At 37.9% G+C, this 22,206-nt stretch overlaps 2 protein-coding genes across 3 annotated transcripts in view; both read right to left on the bottom strand.

The window, feature by feature from the left end:
• Positions 1–22,206, bottom strand: part of camta2 (calmodulin binding transcription activator 2) — a 128,979-nt gene that overhangs the window by 29,339 nt on the left and 77,434 nt on the right. The window lies entirely within an intron of this gene.
• LOC136696813 (NLR family CARD domain-containing protein 3-like) lies at positions 123–12,878 on the bottom strand. The gene is made up of 6 exons (XM_066671509.1): positions 12,796–12,878; positions 11,513–11,570; positions 11,218–11,407; positions 1,849–3,628; positions 494–667; positions 123–300 (listed from the first exon to the last, which is right to left on the bottom strand). The coding sequence occupies exons 1-6, from the start codon at positions 12,861–12,863 to the stop codon at positions 123–125; spliced, it is 2,448 nt and encodes an 815-aa protein (XP_066527606.1). The 5' UTR covers positions 12,864–12,878.

The following is a 22,206-nucleotide window of genomic DNA, read 5'->3' as shown; positions in this document are numbered from 1 at the left end:
ATTTAGACTCTTCGTGTCAGAGCAGATCATCTGTATGGAGTCCACATGCTGTAAAACACATAAGAGGAGAATATAATCAGACACACTCATCACATCATATGGAGAAGCCCTAAGTCAGTAACTCACCGTAGTATCTGCAGTTTAAAAAGTGGATCCTTCTGTAGATCAGAGAGAAGATTCTTTCCTAACTTTCCAGGTGTATTGGCATCCAGGTTCAATTCTCTCAGATGAAACGGGTTTGATTTTAGAGCTGAAGCCAGAGCAGCACAGCCTTCATCTGTAATTCTGCAGCCTGCCAGACTGCAGATTGAAATCCTCTCTTACAGATCAACATAGACACACACATACACACACACACACACAAACACACACACACACACAAACACACACACACACACACAAACACACACACACACACACACACACACACACAAACACACACACACACACACACACGCACACACACACACACACACAATGATAATGAAATTACCCCAGTTTCTCCAGTTTACAGAGTGGATTCTCCAGTCCAGTACAGAGCAGCTTCACTCCTAAATCCTCCAGTATATTTCCACTCAGATTCAGTTCTCTCAGACTAGAGGAGTTAGAGCTGAGAGCTGACGCCAGAGCTGCACAGCTTTTCGTTGTGAGATTACATTTGTATAACCTGGAACAGAAAAGATACATCAAAACACTGACACACAAACACACACATACACAAATACACACACAGAGAGAGAGAAAGAGAGAGCGTGAGAGAGAAATATAGTACAAAGACAGATCTAAATTTTGTGTCCACTGTGATAAAGAACAATAAAATAACCAAACAGTTTAGAGAAAAAAAAGAACGAGTTTCCTCTCAAAGGGTCAAAATATATGACTGTTAATGTAAATAAAACATTTAATGTAAAGAGTTTATTACATTTTGATACCCTCTAAATTTGTTAATAATTATAAACTAGAGTTAAGTTGTTCATGATTCTGTAGTGGAAATACCCCTTCAAAATCCTAGTCTGTGAAAAAGTTTGTCAGTGTATCAAAAAATACAAGTAAAAACTCACAAATGCACAGAAGTAAAAGAGAATTGAGAAATTCTGGTAACTTCTCTGGGCCTGAGCTTATCTAAGATGGACTGAAGCAAAGTAGAAAGCTGTCCTGGGTCAAATCTGAAATCCAACTTTGAAATTCTTTTTGGAAATTATGGATACCTTGTCCTCCTGGCTAAAAAAATTGTGATAAGTTTTATTGCACAGGGCATGGGGGACTGTCACATCTGTGAAGGCACCATTAATACTGAAGGATATATACAGTGATTTAAGCAACTCCCTGTGGTCCAGACAACATAATTTTCAGGAAATGCCTTGTTTTGCCCACTGAAAAAATCTTTTGGGGCTTTATAAAATGGAAACACTGTAACGGAGCCCCAGGCTGTGGAGCAGGAGCAGAAAATAGTTCACTTTCAGAACAACAGCAACTGGTCTCTTCAGTTCCCAAACATTCACAGAGTGTTGTTGAATAAAAAGATATGACGAACACAAAAGTATGGTAAAATATTTTTCAATGTACAATTAAATTTCTCAGTTTCAACATTTAAATTGTTGCGTTTATACTATTTTCAATTAAATACAGGGTTTAAATGATTTTCGTATTTTTGTTTTTGATGTGATTTACATTTAGCCCAGCCTCCACATTTTTTTGGAAATGGAGTTTGTATTATTAAAAAAAATTAGTGAAACATATCAACATCATCCAGTGCCAGATTTATATAATTACACTTTGCAATCAGACACATTCACAGACACAGGCATACACAATGGACAAAATATATTTACAACTAAAAATACTCACACTGCTTTTCTGGAAGCTTTGACAACTGGCAACAGCTTCAGAAGACATTCGTGTGAAGGATGATATTTATTCAGGTTAAACTCCTCCAAAACATCTTCTGAGTTCAGTAACACAAACACCAGAGCTGACCAGTGGGCAGAAGAGAGTCGAACTCCAGTGAGACTACCATCAAACCGCCTACGGCCTCTCTTCAAGTATTTCTGTACTTCTTGCACTAGAGAGTGATCACTCAGTTCATTCAGACAGTGGAACAGATTGATGGACGTCTCTGGAGAAGGGTTCTCCCTGATCTTCTCCTTGATGTACTGCACTGTCTCCTCTGTGCTGTGAGATCTGATTCCTGTCTGAGTCAGTATTCCTCGTAAGAGAGTCTGATTGGACTCCAGTGAGAGACCCAGAAGGAACCGGAGGAAAAGGTCCAGGTGTCCATTCTCACTCTGTAAGGCTTTGTACACTGCAGACTTTAGGAACTTTGACATGGTGGATGCTCTGAAGATCCCAGAGAGATCAGTGGAACTCTGTTCTGGTTCATCTCTGCTGGTGAAGGAGAGGAATGCGTATAAAGCAGCCAGAAACTCCTGGACACTCAGGTGGACAAAGCTGAACACCTTCCCCAGGTGCAGCCCACACTCCTCTCTGAAGATCTGGGTACAGACTCCTGAGTACACTGACACTTCTCTGACATCAATGCCACACTCTCTCAGCTCGTCCTCGTAGAAGATCAGATTGCCTTTCTCCAGCTGTTGGAATGCCAGTTTTCCCAGAGCCAGGACACTCTCTCTAGTTTTCTGAAGATCAACCTCCTGTTTTACCTGGTACTTTTGTGCCTTGTGTTTGATCTGAAAGATCAGGAAGTGTGTGAACATTTGAGTCAGAGTCTTGGGGGTCTCTCCACCCTCTGCTCCACTCAAAACTCCCTCTAGAACCATGGCTGAGATCCAGCAGAAGACTGGGATATGGCACATGATGTAGAGGCTTCTGGAGGACTTGATGTGAGAGATGATTTGATTGGCCAGGCTCTGGTCACTGATCCTCTTCCTGAAGTACTCCTCTTTCTGAGGGTCACTGAACCCTCGTACCTCTGTTACCTGGTCAACACACTCAGGAGGGATCTGATTGGCTGCTGCTGGTCGAGAGGTGATCCAGAGGGAAGCAGAGGGAAGCAGATTCCCCTTGATGAGGTTTGTCAGCAGAACATCCACTGAGGCTGACTGTGTTACATCCCACAATCCCTTATTGTTCTGGAAGTCCAGAGGAAGTCGACACTCATCCAGACCGTCAAAGATGAACAGGACTTTGGAAGAGTCACAGTCTATTAATTTTAATTCTTTTATTTTGGAAAAAAACTGATGAAGAAGCTGCATCAGACTGAGCCTTTTCTCCTTCATCAGGTTCAGCTCTCTGAAAGGAAGTGGAAATATGAAGAGGACGTCCTGGTTTTCTTTTCCTTCTGCCCAGTCCAGAATGAACTTCTGCACAGAGACCGTTTTTCCAATTCCAGCCACTCCTTTAGTCAGCACAGTTCTGATGTCTTTATCTTTAAAGAGCTCACTGCATTTGATGGGTTTCTCCTGTGCTGCTGGTCTCCTGCACACTGTCTCAATCTGTCTGACCTCATGTTCCTTACTGACCTCTCCACTCCCTCCCTCTGTGATGTACAGATCTGTGTAGATCTCATTCAGAAGAGATGATGTTCCTTGCTGTGAGAGTCCTTCATTAATTCTCCTGGACTTCTCCATTAGGATAGACTTGAGGTGTTTCTGATGAACAGAATTCAGCTCTGACCAACACAAGAAAATGAAATGAGAGATGTTTTACTGTCTGATCACAGATTAAAATATTAATCAGTTAGTACAGATTTTTATGAAGTCATCATTTACAGGTTCTGGAATTAAATTAGAATGTCATGAAAAAGTTTATTTCAGTAATTCCATTCAAAATGTGAAACTTGTATATTATACTCATTTATTACACACAGACCGATATATTTCAAGTGTTCATTTCTTTTAATTTGATGATTATATCTGACAACTAATGAAAACCCCAAATTCAGTATCTCAGAATATTAGAATATTGTGAAAAACTCTCCACACTCTAATCAACTCAAAACACCTGCAAATATCTTTAAATGGTCTCTCAGTCTAGGTCTGTAGGCTCCACGATCATGAGGAAGACTGCTGAATGGACAGTTGTCCAAAAGACGACCATTTACACCTTACACAAGCAGAGCAAGACACAAAAGGTCATTGCTAAAGAGGCTGGCTGTTCACAGAGGTCTGTGTCCAAGCACATTAATAGAGAGTTGAAGGGAAGAAAATTATGTGGTAGAAAAAAGTATCCTAGCGATAACCGCACCCTGGAGAGAACTGTGAAACAAAACCCATTCAAAAATGTGGGGGGAATTCACAAAGACTGGACTGCAGCTGGAGTCAGTGCTTCAAGAACCACCACCACACAGACATATGCAAGACATGGGTTTCAGCGTTGCATTCCTTATGTCAAGCCACTCTTGAACAAGAGACAGCGTCAGAAGCATCTTGCCCCTGGGCTAAAGACAAAAAAGACTGGACTGCTGCTTAGTGGTTCAAAGTTATGTTCTCTGATGAAAGTAAATTTTGCATTTCCTTTGGAAATCAAGTTCCAAGTGTCTGGAGGAAGAGAGGAGAGGCACAGAATCCACATTGCTTGAGGTTCAGTGTAACATTTCCACAGTCAGTGATGGTTTGGGGTGCCATGTCATCTGCTGGTGTTAGTCCACTGTGTTTTCTGAGGTCCAAGGTCAAAGCAGCCATCTACCAGGAAGTTTTACCTGCTGGTGACCAAATTTATGGAGATGCAGATTTCATTTTCCAACAGGACTTGGCACCTGCACAGAGTGACAAAGCTACCTGTACCTGGTTTAAGGACCATGGTATCCCTGTTCTTAATTGGCCAGCAAACTCACCTGACCTTAATGCCATATAAAATCTATAGGGTATTGTGAAGAGGAAGGTGCATTACGACAGACCCAACAATGCAGAAGAGCTGAAGGCCACTATCAGAGCAACCTGGGCTCTCATATAACATCTGTGTGTTATGTCTCAATGACATTAAAGACTGGATGGCTTTAAATTTTTTACATTTTAACGAAAACAAAACAGAAGTGATGGTGTTTGGTCCCAGTGGGCCCTGTGAAGCCCCTCCAGTTGATTTGGGCCCCTTGACTTTGTATGTGAAGCACACTATCTTAAATTTGGGTTTTAAGATGGACAGTGATTTTAAATTGGACCGCCAAATAGGCACAGTAGTTAGGTCCAGCTTTTTCCACCTGAGGCAGCTGGCAAAGGTGAGCCATTTCTCTCACACGAGCACTTTCAAACAGTAATCCATGCCTTCATCACATCCCGGTTGGATTACTGCAATGCACTGTATTTTGGAGTCAGCCAGTCCTCCCTCAGACGTCTCCAATTGGTGCAAAATGCTGCTGCCCGACTTTTAACGGGCTCGTGTAAGAGGGAACATATAACTCACATTCTGGCCTCTCTCCACTGGTTGCCTGTGCATTTTAGAGTACATTTTAAGATTCTCTTATTTGTTTTTAAATCTTTAAATGGACTCGCCCCACCTTACCTCACTGAGCTGCTACATCCCCACGTCTCTGCTCGGTGCCTCAGGTCAGCTGATCAGCTGCTCCTGGAGGTGCCGAGGTCAAAACGTAAGCTCAGAGGAGATAGAGCTTTTTCAATTGCTGGGCCGAAACTGTGGAATAGCCTACCATTACAGATTAGGCAGGCTTCTTCACTTTCAGTTTTTAAAACTTATATTAAAACCCATTTTTATTCCTTGGCTTTCAACCCAGCATGAGACTTTTGTTTTGTTTTATTAGTTTTATTAGTGTTGTTTTTATTTAAGTTATTTATTTTTCCTTATTGGTTATTTTATTTTGTTTTAGTTTGTTTTATTAACATCTTTTGTACAGCACTTTGTTTTAGCTGTTGGTGTTTTTTAAAGTGCTCTATAAATAAAGTTGAGTTGAGTTGAGCTGTGCAGTGCCACAGACTAATTGACTCCATGCCACATCACATTGCTGCAGCAATTCAGGCAAAAGGAGCCCCAACTAAGTATTGAGTACTGTACATGCTCATACTTTTCATGTTCATACTTTTCAGTTGGCCAGTATTTCTAAAAATACTTTTTTTGTATTGGTCTTAAGTCATTAGTTGTCAGTTATAATCATGACATTAAAAGTGTCACGCCCTTGTCCTGTCAAGTCTGTTGTCCCTGCCATGTGCTTTATCTGCACATGGCTTTGTTTGTTATTGTCCTTGTCTCCGCCCTTGTCCCGCCTTTGTTCCGCCTCCTCGTCTGTGTCATTTGTTACTCTGCCCCCTTGTTATCTGTCTCAGGTGCGTCTTGTCTGTGTCTTGTATTTAAGTCCCCTTACAACACTTCCTGTTTGTTGGTCATTCATTCTTTGTACTTTGTCATGTCGGTAGTGTTCTCTAGTCTCTGTCTCAGCTGTTTCTAGTTCATTGTTTTTCACGGCCTTGTTTTGTTTCCGTTGTTTTCATTTGTTTTTCAGTCATCGTGTTTCCGTTCTATTGTAGTCTGTTCTGTAGTTTTCTGTTTTGTTTAATTAAAAGTTTTCTGAGTTTTAGCGAGTGCGTCCGCCTCAGTCAGTCCACCCCGTGATCCGTGACAAAAAGAAATAAACACTTGAAATATATCAGTCTGTGTGTAATGAATGAGTTTAATATACATTTCACTTTTTGAATTGAATTACTGAATTAAATCAACTTTAAATGATATTCTAATTTTATGACCAGCACCTGTACATTTAAGGCATTTTGGTAGATGCTCTTATCCAGAGCGACTTACAAGGTCACTGGTATTACAGCTAGGCCAACACAGTGTTGGGAGTCTTGCCCAAGGACTCTTAGTGGTGTAGCAGAGACTGGTAGCCCATACCTGGAATTAAATCTAGGTCACTCACATGGGAGCCAATGGTGTTACCACTGTACCACACTAATCAGAGGATCTCTGTGAGAAACTGTATTGATTAACATGTCAGAACACTGATCTGATATCTGCTTCCTCTTGCCTTTAAAACAGTGGTCAGTGTCAAGTGAAAAGTAAGCATATCCTCAGATTGTCACCCTCATATTGTGAAGCGTGTGAGGGCTGTGTTCTCTCTGAAAAGTTACAGTGATGTACAAGTAGGCTAATGTTCATGATAATTTAATTATCTTGGCTACCTAGTTAACATTATCAGTCTCCCATATGCTGCTTCATCAGCCAAAGGTGGAACGTGAGCTTGTGTCAACTTCTGATGACTGAAAATTAAGCTAAAGGGCTAATGCTCTTGTAAATGTATGAGTAGCTGTAGAAATGTACTGGTTAAATAATTTTGTTTAATTTTCAATGACAAACAAGATGTCTCATTCAAAAAAAGAACCTATTCCAGCCAGAACTGCAAATGCCACATTAAATTGTGCTGTGCTCAATTTCACCTTAAATAATGCCACACTCAGTCTATATTAAATGGTGCCATAAATATATTTAAGGTGCCCACCCCATCCACTTTTAAATAAGAATAAATTCCTGAGACTCTTTGCACATTAAACTGTGCTCAGTAACATATTACTTATATTAAAATTAAATTCATTTTCAATATTTATTTTCAAAAATAAAATTAATGTGTAATCTTCTATAGTTACTCTTTAAAATTATGAACTTGAAAATGAAGTTAAAACGATATAGATTAAAATAGGCAGGATCCTGTGTAATGTAATTAACTAATATGGCTTTGTATTTTAAGTTTCGAATAGGGCTCCATTTTATTCAATTATGTCACCCAGAGCAGGGCTCAGACGCAAAACCTCCAGGACCCTGGAGCTGTGTGACTGTAACACTACCTGCTGTGCCACCATGCCGCCTTGATTTAACCAAATGATTTAAAATTAAGCTGAACTAACAGGGAAGTTCCTTAGTGTTTCCCACAGTTGCCTGCTTGAGCACATTGATCCTAAATGTGCACATGACATAATTTATGAATATCTATTTTTTTTTCTAGGTGACCTCACATGGAATGGAGGTTTTGCACGGACAAATACTCAACCCCTTTTGAATTCTCAGACTCAGATTAACCTGCATCAAGGGCATGAATTGCTGTATTACTATTAGTACAAACAGTGTATACTGACATCTGGGAAATTTATAAAATCAACAGTGACACAGTATAAACTGAAGAGATATTTTATGTATAGATGCAGCAGATATAAAGATGTTAGCTGTCTCAGCTTATCAGTTTGTCTGAACTGTTTGGTTTAGAGATGTAAAATTCATAATGTGTTTAATTAATTAAGAATCTAAATAGTATTGTCTTGACAGAACAACAACACTGAACACAGAAGAGACGTCTGCATATGCAGCCTGATACCATATCTGAAGATGATCAGGTAAATGTTAATGACATCATTTAATTCTAGTCTGCAGGAACTGGCAGTGGTAAGACATGGCTATATGTATGTTGTACAGTTTTTTTCTGTCCTATTCCTTTTTATAACTCAAGAGATTACAAATGAAATAATTTGACCATTTCTTTACAGTCTATAATCCTCTCAATCTTACATAAACACACTCTTTGTTTAGGAATAAGTACAACAATAGCCTTATTTTGTATGGAATTAATTGACTGTTGGGGGCAATATATTGTAGTCTAGGTATAGGTCAGAAATTGTTTGTTGGCAGATCTACAAATCAAACAGTGCCAAAAGGCATATGATTCCCAAACTTGCAGTTCTGGAAGTTTGGAAGTTTACGAAACAGGCAATGTGAAAACCATGCTTATTTCTTTGCAGCCAACGCTTTTTTTTTTTGTAGTTCACATTGTGCGTTAGAAAGTCATGTTTTGTGTTTTATGTTTACAGTATATGTTGTGTTTATTTGTGAATTTTTGTACTAATTTAACTCCATAACCTCGACCCTACATTTGATGGTTGAACCCTGTCATGTGATCAAGTACATCTATCATACAGATCCATGTATGATAAGTACTTTGTGCTGGGGGTTACACACTGCATGTATTTGGCCTCTTTATTAAAAATTCTTCCCCAACTAGCTCATTTAGCCATCCTCTAGTCTTTGACCACTGAGACACGTTTTGTTGACATTTTTCGATTGCTTGACCATGCTCAAGCTTGCTGTGAACCTGACTTTTCAGTGTGCTCTAAAATGTATTTCTCTCCTGCTGATTTCTATGTTTGCGTATGTCACACACAATTTTGAGATGCAAAATGCACAACTCTATTCCTAAACAAAATTGGACACTATGTAAAGTGTAAACAAAACCAGAATGCAATAATGTGCAAATCAAATAAAACCTACCTTTAAATTAACAACAGTGCAAAGACAGTGTACTAAATAATAACAAGTTAGATTTATATAGCACATTTCTGATACCCAAGGTCACTTTACACAAAGAGGAGGGAAAAAAATAAAATAAAATAAACATAAAAATAAATAAATAAATAATAAATAAAATAAATATAAAAAAATAAACATATAGAGGAATACACTTATGCCTGAAGAGTGCAGAAGTACTGAGAGAAGAGATAGGTCTTTAGTTGGGTTTTAAAGGCAGAAGAGCAGAGATGAAGACTTTGTGGTAATGAATTCCAGAGCTTGGGTGCCATCACGCTGAATGATCTACCACCAGTGGTAACCACTTTAAATTTTGGTACTGACAAAAGACCGCTCTCAGAGGACCTCAGTGATCTAGTAGGACAGTAGTGGTGTAAAAGTTCAGAAAGGTAGGCTGGCACCAGACCCTACAGAGCTTTGTATGTGAGCAGGAGAACTTTAAACTGAATACGGAGTGAGACAGGTAACCAGTGGAGCTGATGAAGAACAGGGGTGATATGAGCTGATTTTTTAGAATAAGAGCGGACCCGAGCAGCAGAGTTCTGAACACACTGAAGGGAGTGTATGGCCGTAGAAGGAAGGCCAATGAAGAGAGAATTACAATAGTCTAAACGGGAGGAAATGAAAGCATGGACCAGAATTTCAGCGTCCTTAACAGAAAGCAGGGGACGAAGGCGAGCAATATTTCGTAGATGGAAGAAGGATGTTTTGGTTAGGGCCTTAATATGGGGTTTGAAGGACAGAGAGGAGTCAAGAAGTTCACCTAAATTGCGAACAACTGGAGAGGTTTTTACAGCCACACCATCAAAGTTAAGTGTGATATCAGAGATTTTTGAAAGAGTGGACTTGGGGCCAGTGAGCAAGACTTCAGGTTTTTCTGTGTTGAGTTTCAAAACGTTGGCATGCAACCAGTGTCTCAGATCCTGAACACAGGAAATAAGGGCAGAGGAGGGCAGAGTGGAGGTATTTTTGGTGCTCACGTATATTTGAGTATCGTCTGCATAACAATGATAATTAAGACCATGGCTGTGGATGATCTCACCAAGTGGCAGCATATATATGATGAATAGTATAGGGCCTAGGACTGAACCTTGGGAAACACCTTGTGTAACAGTACTAGGGGAAGATCTGTGTGTACAAAACTCGCAAACGGAGTCCAGAGAATCCACCGGAGAGACGTCAGACGTAAAAGTTAAACAGTGGAAAAAGTAGACAAATAACCAAGGATGAGGGAGGGGGGAAGAAGAAAAATAAAAATAATAAATAAATAATAATAATAATTCCAGTGAGAAGCAGCAGCAACAAACAATTCGCACAAATGTTTAAACTTGATTTGTTTTTTAATTATATGTTAGCAACTTGTTTTTTGAGAGAAATTGAATGTTGGAATTCAAATGTACAACCTATTTATATGTACACTAAATCTTTTACTTTTGTTTATTTATTTTACCTTATTCTTTTATCCTTATATGACTTCTTTAATAAATTCTTTAATAAATGTAATTAGATATTGTTCTCAGATGTGCTACAGGCTTGTTCTTGGAATCAGGCAAAACTAATGGTGCCTTTGTTTTATGTCATGCTTAAGTGTTTACATTTACATTTAAATATAATTTATTTATTTTAACTACTATTTATTTCAGCTACAAATGTTTTTTTCAAAGATTAGACAGGGAGAGTCATTGTACTGATTGGTAAATAAATGTATGAGATTGCTAAAATAATTTAACTACTTTAAAAAAATAACTTGACTTGAGGTGATCAGCTTTAACTTCACTGTATTGAAAATGTATGTAAAATCTACTTGTTTTATGCAACATTAAATACTTGAAATTAAATATATTTAACTTATAATTTTAATTATTTTAAGATCAATATATTTGAAAATAAACCAAATGCAAATTGTTGTGAAACTTTGAAGTAAATTATACTCATTATATTATTTACTGCAACACACACAGCTCTTACTTCTCTGTAGTGTATCAGCGAGGAGTGTGTGCTTCATGTTCCTCAGGAGCTTCAGTGTGATCTTCATCACTCCCTCTCTGAATTCATCCCCTTCCTCTCTCTCAGAGCATGCTGGGTAATCTGAACTCAGCACATTCACACACCTCTCCAGCTCTTTCCTCAGCAGAGAGACAAGTATGCACTCCAGATCCTGATTAACAACATTAACAACATTAAAAACACTCTTACACTTGGACAACATCATAAACCATGTCTTTATCACTGCACCAGACAAACACTGAGATCAGATACACACCTTAAATATGGACTTCAGCTTAGTTTTACTGTAGACGCCTGATTTCTCCGTCTGGAATCTACACACAACATTTACACATTAATGAGTATCAGCTCCACAACACAACCAATCACACCTTTCCATGGCACTGTTTCTGGAAAATCAGCCCTTTGTAACAGTAAAACCAGGAATCTCTGATGTCATAAATTTCTTGAAACTTTTATACCAGATGTTAACGATAACGAGAACGATAACACTGTGGATGTTCCCTTTGCCTGCAAAATTTGAGATCCAAAGTTTTGGAGTGTTCTACTATAAACAGGAGAATATAAAAGGGGAAAAGGCATCCACCAAAGGTTCAACCTCTCCACCAGAGAGGGGGCATGGCCTCCAGTCAGTGGGGGTGTGGTTATCACCCAGAGAAGGGGCATGGTTTGGCCAAACTAGTTGAAAATGAACATTTCTCAGCATGAGACTTCACAGAGTATCAGTCTCACACCATCTCACATCCACAACACTGCGGAAGACTCAGGAACTCAGTGCATGTCGGACAAGGTTAGACACCACTGCTGAATGAACCTGACCTTCCAGTCCTCAAACAGCTCTGCAGGAGACACCCTCATCAAACTGTGACTGATACAGACATATGGGCTCAGGAGGACTTCAGAAAACCACAGTCACTGAACTGTCACAGGTTCATTTCTTGATGCAGCAGTGGAATGAGACTCTATTGCACAACAATCAAATGGCCCAAAAAACAATGAACCTGTGTGATGTGGTCAGACATATGCTGCCGTTTCCCAGGAAGTCTATGTCCTCCTGTCCCAGCTTTTAGCAGCATGTTGCAAGTGTCAGCTTTTAAATGTATTTACATTTACTACATTGCTGATTATCTTTCAATTCTAAACTGTAACTGTAAATAAAAGTATTATATAATTCAGTCATCACCGTGCTGCACATATTACATTCATTCACTGTCTGTAAACCTTTTCCAGTTCAGGGCAGCAGTGGGTCAGGAGCCTACCTGAAATTACTGGGTGCAGGGCAGGAACACACCCTGGAGGGGGCGCCAGTCCTTCACAGAGTGACACACACTCACACACTTGCACATATGGACACTTTTGAGTCTCCAATCCACCTACCAACATGAGTTTTTGGAGCATGGGAGGAAACCGGAGCCCCCGGAGGAAACCCACATTTCTTAAATGTCCTCATTTCTGTTCTCTACAGACACTTCATGAACTGAGTCTGATCAGATTGTTCCAGACCTGAGGAACACTTCTAATCCATCTCACGATCCTCACCTCACACCAGGAGAACTGTCTGTCTCTCTAAAGCGTAGTGGAACATCCTTCGACCAGTCACTCTTCATGGACACACAGCTGGGCTCAGGGGAACTGTCTCTCTCTCTGAAGTGCAATGGAACATCCTTTGACCAGTCACTCTTCATGGACACACAGCTAGGCTCAGGGGAGTCTGATCTCTTTTTCTGTATCACACTGAAAATCAACCAAACTCTATATTTTAAAAAGATACAGAAATATTCATTATTATTAAATAACTTCCATTATTTAAGTTATTCTTCCAAATTCTGATCAGGGTCACAGAGGTTTCAGGGTCCACTGTATTTGTCTGTTCTTTAGTATCAGTTTTGCTTCTGTTTCTAGCAGCTTCTTGGTTTTGAGGGTGTATTCTCCAATTTGACGAAAAAGCAATTTTTTATGTTGCTCTGGAAAAAAAGTTTCCCATTGTTCTCTCACCTCTGGTTTATTTCTGTACGCGGGTCTCCAGAGGAACTCATTCTGAAGCTCAGGTCTGTTACAGATTACAGCTGGTGTCCTGCAGACTCTCACCTGCAGAGAAACAATAATGTACACAGGTTTACTCTCCTCCAAAACCCCTGGATCAGACTCAGCCCTGTGCCAACAGTCTTTTCACTTCCTCATCCTCCGCTCAGAAAGTCAGCTCTGTTCATTAAGTCTTCAGTAAAAACCAGCACAACTCTTCATTACGCTGTACACTCTCAGAAATAAAGGTAAAGTACAGGTACATTACTGTCACTAAAGCTATAAACAGTGTAATGTACCTTTAAAACATACAACAGTGGTGTTAAAGTCCAGTTGTGTTCCCTAAAGGTTCAACATAGTGCACACATATGTTCAATTTTTTTAGACAGTATTTCCTGAAGGAAAAACAAATCTATTTACATTCTCTTCTCCAGAATGACAGGGGGATGTCTGTAATGCATTATACAACTGTGTCAAATAAAATACAGAATAAAAGTCCTGGAGATGAAACAGGGCAAATGACATCAACAACTTTAAAACCTACAGTTAATATAGAGTAAGGTACAGGTATGTTCCCTCTTTAAAGTGTTCTTTATCTTTATTCAGTACAGACTCCTATCAGTCAGAAAGTCAGTTCTGTTCATTAAGACTATAATAATAACCCCACTGTACTCTTCTTTATTCAGTACAGACTCCTATCAGTCAGAAAGTCAGTTCTGTTCATTAAGACTATAATAATAACCCCACTGTACTCTTCTTTATTCAGTACAGACTCCTATCAGTCAGAAAGTCAGTTCTGTTCATTAAGACTATAATAATAACCCCACTGTACTCTTCTTTATTCAGTACAGACTCCTATCAGTCAGAAAGTCAGTTCTGTTCATTAAGACTATAATAATAACCCCACTGTACTCTTCTTTATTCAGTACAGACTCCTATCGGTCAGAAAGACAGTTCTGTTCATTAAGACTATAATAATAACCCCACTGTACTCTTCTTTATTCAGTACAGACTCCTATCAGTCAGAAAGTCAGTTCTGTTCATTAAGACTATAATAATAACCCCACTGTACTCTTCTGTATTCAGTACAGACTCCTATCAGTCAGAAAGTCAGTTCTGTTCATTAAGACTATAATAATAACCCCACTGTACTCTTCTTTATTCAGTACAGACTCCTATCAGTCAGAAAGTCAGTTCTGTTCATTAAGACTATAATAATAACCTCACCGTACTCTTCTTTATTCAGTACAGACTCCTATCGGTCAGAAAGACAGTTCTGTTCATTAAGACTATAATAATAACCCCACTGTACTCTTCTTTATTCAGTACAGACTCCTATCAGTCAGAAAGTCAGTTCTGTTCATTAAGACTATAATAATAACCCCACTGTACTCTTCTGTATTCAGTACAGACTCCTATCAGTCAGAAAGTCAGTTCTGTTCATTAAGACTATAATAATAACCTCACCGTACTCTTCTTTATTCAGTACAGACTCCTATCGGTCAGAAAGACAGTTCTGTTCATTAAGACTATAATAATAACCCCACTGTACTCTTCTTTATTCAGTACAGACTCCTATCAGTCAGAAAGACAGTTCTGTTCATTAAGACTATAATAATAACCCCACTGTACTCTTCTTTATTCAGTACAGACTCCTATCAGTCAGAAAGACAGTTCTGTTCATTAAGACTATAATAATAACCCCACTGTACTCTTCTTTATTCAGTACAGATGCCTATCAGTCAGAAAGTCAGTTCTGTTCATTAAGACTATAATAATAACCCCACTGTACTCTTCTTTATTCAGTACAGACTCCTATCAGTCAGAAAGACAGTTCTGTTCATTAAGACTATAATAATAACCCCACTGTACTCTTCTTTATTCAGTACAGACTCCTATCAGTCAGAAAGACAGTTCTGTTCATTAAGACTATAATAATAACCCCACTGTACTCTTCTTTATTCAGTACAGACTCCTATCAGTCAGAAAGTCAGTTCTGTTCATTAAGACTATAATAATAACCCCACTGTACTCTTCTTTATTCAGTACAGACTCCTATCAGTCAGAAAGACAGTTCTGTTCATTAAGACTATAATAATAACCCCACTGTACTCTTCTTTATTCAGTACAGACTCCTATCAGTCAGAAAGTCAGTTCTGTTCATTAAGACTATAATAATAACCCCACTGTACTCTTCTTTATTCAGTACAGACTCCTATCAGTCAGAAAGTCAGTTCTGTTCATTAAGACTATAATAATAACCCCACTGTACTCTTCTTTATTCAGTACAGACTCCTATCGGTCAGAAAGACAGTTCTGTTCATTAAGACTATAATAATAACCCCACTGTACTCTTCTTTATTCAGTACAGACTCCTATCGGTCAGAAAGACAGTTCTGTTCATTAAGACTATAATAATAACCCCACTGTACTCTTCTTTATTCAGTACAGACTCCTATCGGTCAGAAAGACAGTTCTGTTCATTAAGACTATAATAATAACCCCACTGTACTCTTCTTTATTCAGTACAGACTCCTATCAGTCAGAAAGACAGTTCTGTTCATTAAGACTATAATAATAACCCCACTGTACTCTTCTTTATTCAGTACAGACTCCTATCGGTCAGAAAGACAGTTCTGTTCATTAAGACTATAATAATAACCTCACCGTACTCTTCTGTATTCAGTACAGACTCCTATCAGTCAGAAAGTCAGTTCTGTTCATTAAGACTATAATAATAACCCCACTGTACTCTTCTTTATTCAGTACAGACTCCTATCAGTCAGAAAGACAGTTCTGTTCATTAAGACTATAATAATAACCCCACTGTACTCTTCTTTATTCAGTACAGACTCCTATCAGTCAGAAAGACAGTTCTGTTCATTAAGACTATAATAATAACCCCACTGTACTCTTCTTTATTCAGTACAGACTCCTATCAGTCAGAAAGTCAGTTCTGTTCATTAAGACTATAATAATAACCCCACTGTACTCTTCTTTATTCAGTACAGACTCCTATCGGTCAGAAAGACAGTTCTGTTCATTAAGACTATAATAATAACCCCACTGTACTCTTCTTTATTCAGTACAGACTCCTATCAGTCAGAAAGTCAGTTCTGTTCATTAAGACTATAATAATAACCCCACTGTACTCTTCTTTATTCAGTACAGACTCCTATCGGTCAGAAAGACAGTTCTGTTCATTAAGACTATAATAATAACCCCACTGTACTCTTCTTTATTCAGTACAGACTCCTATCAGTCAGAAAGTCAGTTCTGTTCATTAAGACTATAATAATAACCCCACTGTACTCTTCTTTATTCAGTACAGACTCCTATCAGTCAGAAAGACAGTTCTGTTCATTAAGACTATAATAATAACCCCACTGTACTCTTCTTTATTCAGTACAGACTCCTATCGGTCAGAAAGACAGTTCTGTTCATTAAGACTATAATAATAACCTCACTGTACTCTTCTTTATTCAGTACAGACTCCTATCGGTCAGAAAGACAGTTCTGTTCATTAAGACTATAATAATAACCCCACTGTACTCTTCTTTATTCAGTACAGACTCCTATCAGTCAGAAAGTCAGTTCTGTTCATTAAGACTATAATAATAACCTCACTGTACTCTTCTTTATTCAGTACAGACTCCTATCGGTCAGAAAGTCAGTTCTGTTCATTAAGACTATAATAATAACCCCACTGTACTCTTCTTTATTCAGTACAGACTCCTATCAGTCAGAAAGTCAGTTCTGTTCATTAAGACTATAATAATAACCCCACTGTACTCTTCTTTATTCAGTACAGACTCCTATCGGTCAGAAAGACAGTTCTGTTCATTAAGACTATAATAATAACCCCACTGTACTCTTCTTTATTCAGTACAGACTCCTATCAGTCAGAAAGTCAGTTCTGTTCATTAAGACTATAATAATAACCTCACTGTACTCTTCTTTATTCAGTACAGACTCCTATCGGTCAGAAAGACAGTTCTGTTCATTAAGACTATAATAATAACCTCACCGTACTCTTCTGTATTCAGTACAGACTCCTATCAGTCAGAAAGTCAGTTCTGTTCATTAAGACTATAATAATAACCCCACCGTACTCTTCTTTATTCAGTACAGACTCCTATCAGTCAGAAAGACAGTTCTGTTCATTAAGACTATAATAATAACCCCACTGTACTCTTCTTTATTCAGTACAGACTCCTATCAGTCAGAAAGACAGTTCTGTTCATTAAGACTATAATAATAACCCCACTGTACTCTTCTTTATTCAGTACAGACTCCTATCAGTCAGAAAGTCAGTTCTGTTCATTAAGACTATAATAATAACCCCACTGTACTCTTCTTTATTCAGTACAGACTCCTATCGGTCAGAAAGACAGTTCTGTTCATTAAGACTATAATAATAACCCCACTGTACTCTTCTTTATTCAGTACAGACTCCTATCGGTCAGAAAGACAGTTCTGTTCATTAAGACTATAATAATAACCCCACTGTACTCTTCTTTATTCAGTACAGACTCCTATCAGTCAGAAAGTCAGTTCTGTTCATTAAGACTATAATAATAACCCCACTGTACTCTTCTTTATTCAGTACAGACTCCTATCAGTCAGAAAGACAGTTCTGTTCATTAAGACTATAATAATAACCCCACTGTACTCTTCTTTATTCAGTACAGACTCCTATCGGTCAGAAAGACAGTTCTGTTCATTAAGACTATAATAATAACCTCACTGTACTCTTCTTTATTCAGTACAGACTCCTATCGGTCAGAAAGACAGTTCTGTTCATTAAGACTATAATAATAACCCCACTGTACTCTTCTTTATTCAGTACAGACTCCTATCAGTCAGAAAGTCAGTTCTGTTCATTAAGACTATAATAATAACCTCACTGTACTCTTCTTTATTCAGTACAGACTCCTATCGGTCAGAAAGTCAGTTCTGTTCATTAAGACTATAATAATAACCCCACTGTACTCTTCTTTATTCAGTACAGACTCCTATCAGTCAGAAAGTCAGTTCTGTTCATTAAGACTATAATAATAACCCCACTGTACTCTTCTTTATTCAGTACAGACTCCTATCGGTCAGAAAGTCAGTTCTGTTCATTAAGACTATAATAATAACCCCACTGTACTCTTCTTTATTCAGTACAGACTCCTATCAGTCAGAAAGACAGCTCTGTTCATTAAGACTATAATAATAACCCCACTGTACTCTTCTTTATTCAGTACAGACTCCTATCGGTCAGAAAGTCAGTTCTGTTCATTAAGACTATAATAATAACCCCACTGTACTCTTCTTTATTCAGTACAGACTCCTATCGGTCAGAAAGTCAGTTCTGTTCATTAAGACTATAATAATAACCCCACTGTACTCTTCTTTATTCAGTACAGACTCCTATCAGTCAGAAAGTCAGTTCTGTTCATTAAGACTATAATAATAACCCCACTGTACTCTTCTTTATTCAGTACAGACTCCTATCGGTCAGAAAGACAGTTCTGTTCATTAAGACTATAATAATAACCCCACTGTACTCTTCTTTATTCAGTACAGACTCCTATCGGTCAGAAAGACAGTTCTGTTCATTAAGACTATAATAATAACCCCACTGTACTCTTCTTTATTCAGTACAGACTCCTATCGGTCAGAAAGTCAGTTCTGTTCATTAAGACTATAATAATAACCCCACTGTACTCTTCTTTATTCAGTACAGACTCCTATCAGTCAGAAAGTCAGTTCTGTTCATTAAGATTATAATAATAACCCCACTGTACTCTTCTTTATTCAGTACAGACTCCTATCAGTCAGAAAGACAGTTCTGTTCATTAAGACTATAATAATAACCCCACTGTACTCTTCTTTATTCAGTACAGACTCCTATCAGTCAGAAAGTCAGTTCTGTTCATTAAGACTATAATAATAACCTCACCGTACTCTTCTGTATTCAGTGCAGACTCCTATCAGTCAGAAAGTCAGTTCTGTTCATTAAGACTATAATAATAACCCCACCGTACTCTTCTTTATTCAGTACAGACTCCTATCAGTCAGAAAGACAGTTCTGTTCATTAAGACTATAATAATAACCCCACTGTACTCTTCTTTATTCAGTACAGACTCCTATCAGTCAGAAAGTCAGTTCTGTTCATTAAGACTATAATAATAACCCCACTGTACTCTTCTTTATTCAGTACAGACTCCTATCAGTCAGAAAGACAGTTCTGTTCATTAAGACTATAATAATAACCCCACTGTACTCTTCTTTATTCAGTACAGACTCCTATCGGTCAGAAAGACAGTTCTGTTCATTAAGACTATAATAATAACCCCACTGTACTCTTCTTTATTCAGTACAGACTCCTATCAGTCAGAAAGTCAGTTCTGTTCATTAAGACTATAATAATAACCCCACTGTACTCTTCTTTATTCAGTACAGACTCCTATCAGTCAGAAAGACAGTTCTGTTCATTAAGACTATAATAATAACCTCACTGTACTCTTCTTTATTCAGTACAGACTCCTATCGGTCAGAAAGACAGTTCTGTTCATTAAGACTATAATAATAACCCCACTGTACTCTTCTTTATTCAGTACAGACTCCTATCGGTCATAAAGACAGTTCTGTTCATTAAGACTATAATAATAACCCCACTGTACTCTTCTTTATTCAGTACAGACTCCTATCAGTCAGAAAGTCAGTTCTGTTCATTAAGACTATAATAATAACCCCACTGTACTCTTCTTTATTCAGTACAGACTCCTATCAGTCAGAAAGTCAGTTCTGTTCATTAAGACTATAATAATAACCCCACTGTACTCTTCTTTATTCAGTACAGACTCCTATCAGTCAGAAAGACAGTTCTGTTCATTAAGACTATAATAATAACCCCACTGTACTCTTCTTTATTCAGTACAGACTCCTATCAGTCAGAAAGTCAGTTCTGTTCATTAAGACTATAATAATAACCTCACTGTACTCTTCTTTATTCAGTACAGACTCCTATCAGTCAGAAAGACAGTTCTGTTCATTAAGACTATAATAATAACCCCACTGTACTCTTCTTTATTCAGTACAGACTCCTATCAGTCAGAAAGTCAGTTCTGTTCATTAAGACTATAATAATAACCTCACTGTACTCTTCTTTATTCAGTACAGACTCCTATCGGTCAGAAAGACAGTTCTGTTCATTAAGACTATAATAATAACCTCACTGTACTCTTCTTTATTCAGTACAGACTCCTATCGGTCAGAAAGACAGTTCTGTTCATTAAGACTATAATAATAACCCCACTGTACTCTTCTTTATTCAGTACAGACTCCTATCGGTCAGAAAGACAGTTCTGTTCATTAAGACTATAATAATAACCCCACTGTACTCTTCTTTATTCAGTACAGACTCCTATCGGTCAGAAAGACAGTTCTGTTCATTAAGACTATAATAATAACCCCACTGTACTCTTCTTTATTCAGTACAGACTCCTATCGGTCAGAAAGTCAGTTCTGTTCATTAAGACTATAATAATAACCCCACTGTACTCTTCTTTATTCAGTACAGACTCCTATCGGTCAGAAAGTCAGTTCTGTTCATTAAGACTATAATAATAACCCCACTGTACTCTTCTTTATTCAGTACAGACTCCTATCAGTCAGAAAGACAGCTCTGTTCATTAAGACTATAATAATAACCCCACTGTACTCTTCTTTATTCAGTACAGACTCCTATCGGTCAGAAAGACAGTTCTGTTCATTAAGACTATAATAATAACCTCACTGTACTCTTCTGTATTCAGTACAGACTCCTATCAGTCAGAAAGTCAGTTCTGTTCATTAAGACTATAATAATAACCCCACTGTACTCTTCTTTATTCAGTACAGACTCCTATCAGTCAGAAAGTCAGTTCTGTTCATTAAGACTATAATAATAACCTCACCGTACTCTTCTTTATTCAGTACAGACTCCTATCAGTCAGAAAGACAGTTCTGTTCATTAAGACTATAATAATAACCCCACTGTACTCTTCTTTATTCAGTACAGACTCCTATCAGTCAGAAAGACAGTTCTGTTCATTAAGACTATAATAATAACCTCACTGTACTCTTCTTTATTCAGTACAGACTCCTATCAGTCAGAAAGACAGTTCTGTTCATTAAGACTATAATAATAACCCCACTGTACTCTTCTTTATTCAGTACAGACTCCTATCAGTCAGAAAGACAGTTCTGTTCATTAAGACTATAATAATAACCCCACTGTACTCTTCTTTATTCAGTACAGACTCCTATCAGTCAGAAAGACAGTTCTGTTCATTAAGACTATAATAATAACCCCACTGTACTCTTCTTTATTCAGTACAGACTCCTATCGGTCAGAAAGTCAGTTCTGTTCATTAAGACTATAATAATAACCTCACCGTACTCTTCTTTATTCAGTACAGACTCCTATCGGTCAGAAAGACAGTTCTGTTCATTAAGACTATAATAATAACCCCACTGTACTCTTCTTTATTCAGTACAGACTCCTATCAGTCAGAAAGACAGTTCTGTTCATTAAGACTATAATAATAACCCCACTGTACTCTTCTTTATTCAGTACAGACTCCTATCAGTCAGAAAGACAGTTCTGTTCATTAAGACTATAATAATAACCCCACTGTACTCTTCTTTATTCAGTACAGACTCCTATCAGTCAGAAAGTCAGTTCTGTTCATTAAGACTATAATAATAACCCCACTGTACTCTTCTTTATTCAGTACAGACTCCTATCAGTCAGAAAGTCAGTTCTGTTCATTAAGACTATAATAATAACCCCACTGTACTCTTCTTTATTCAGTACAGACTCCTATCAGTCAGAAAGTCAGTTCTGTTCATTAAGACTATAATAATAACCCCACTGTACTCTTCTTTATTCAGTA

This window comes from Hoplias malabaricus, chromosome 5 (genome assembly GCF_029633855.1).
Source record: "Hoplias malabaricus isolate fHopMal1 chromosome 5, fHopMal1.hap1, whole genome shotgun sequence".
Lineage (NCBI taxonomy): Eukaryota > Metazoa > Chordata > Actinopteri > Characiformes > Erythrinidae > Hoplias > Hoplias malabaricus.
The sequence above is the reverse complement of the archived record's forward strand: the minus strand, read 5'-3'. Positions and strand labels throughout refer to the sequence as shown.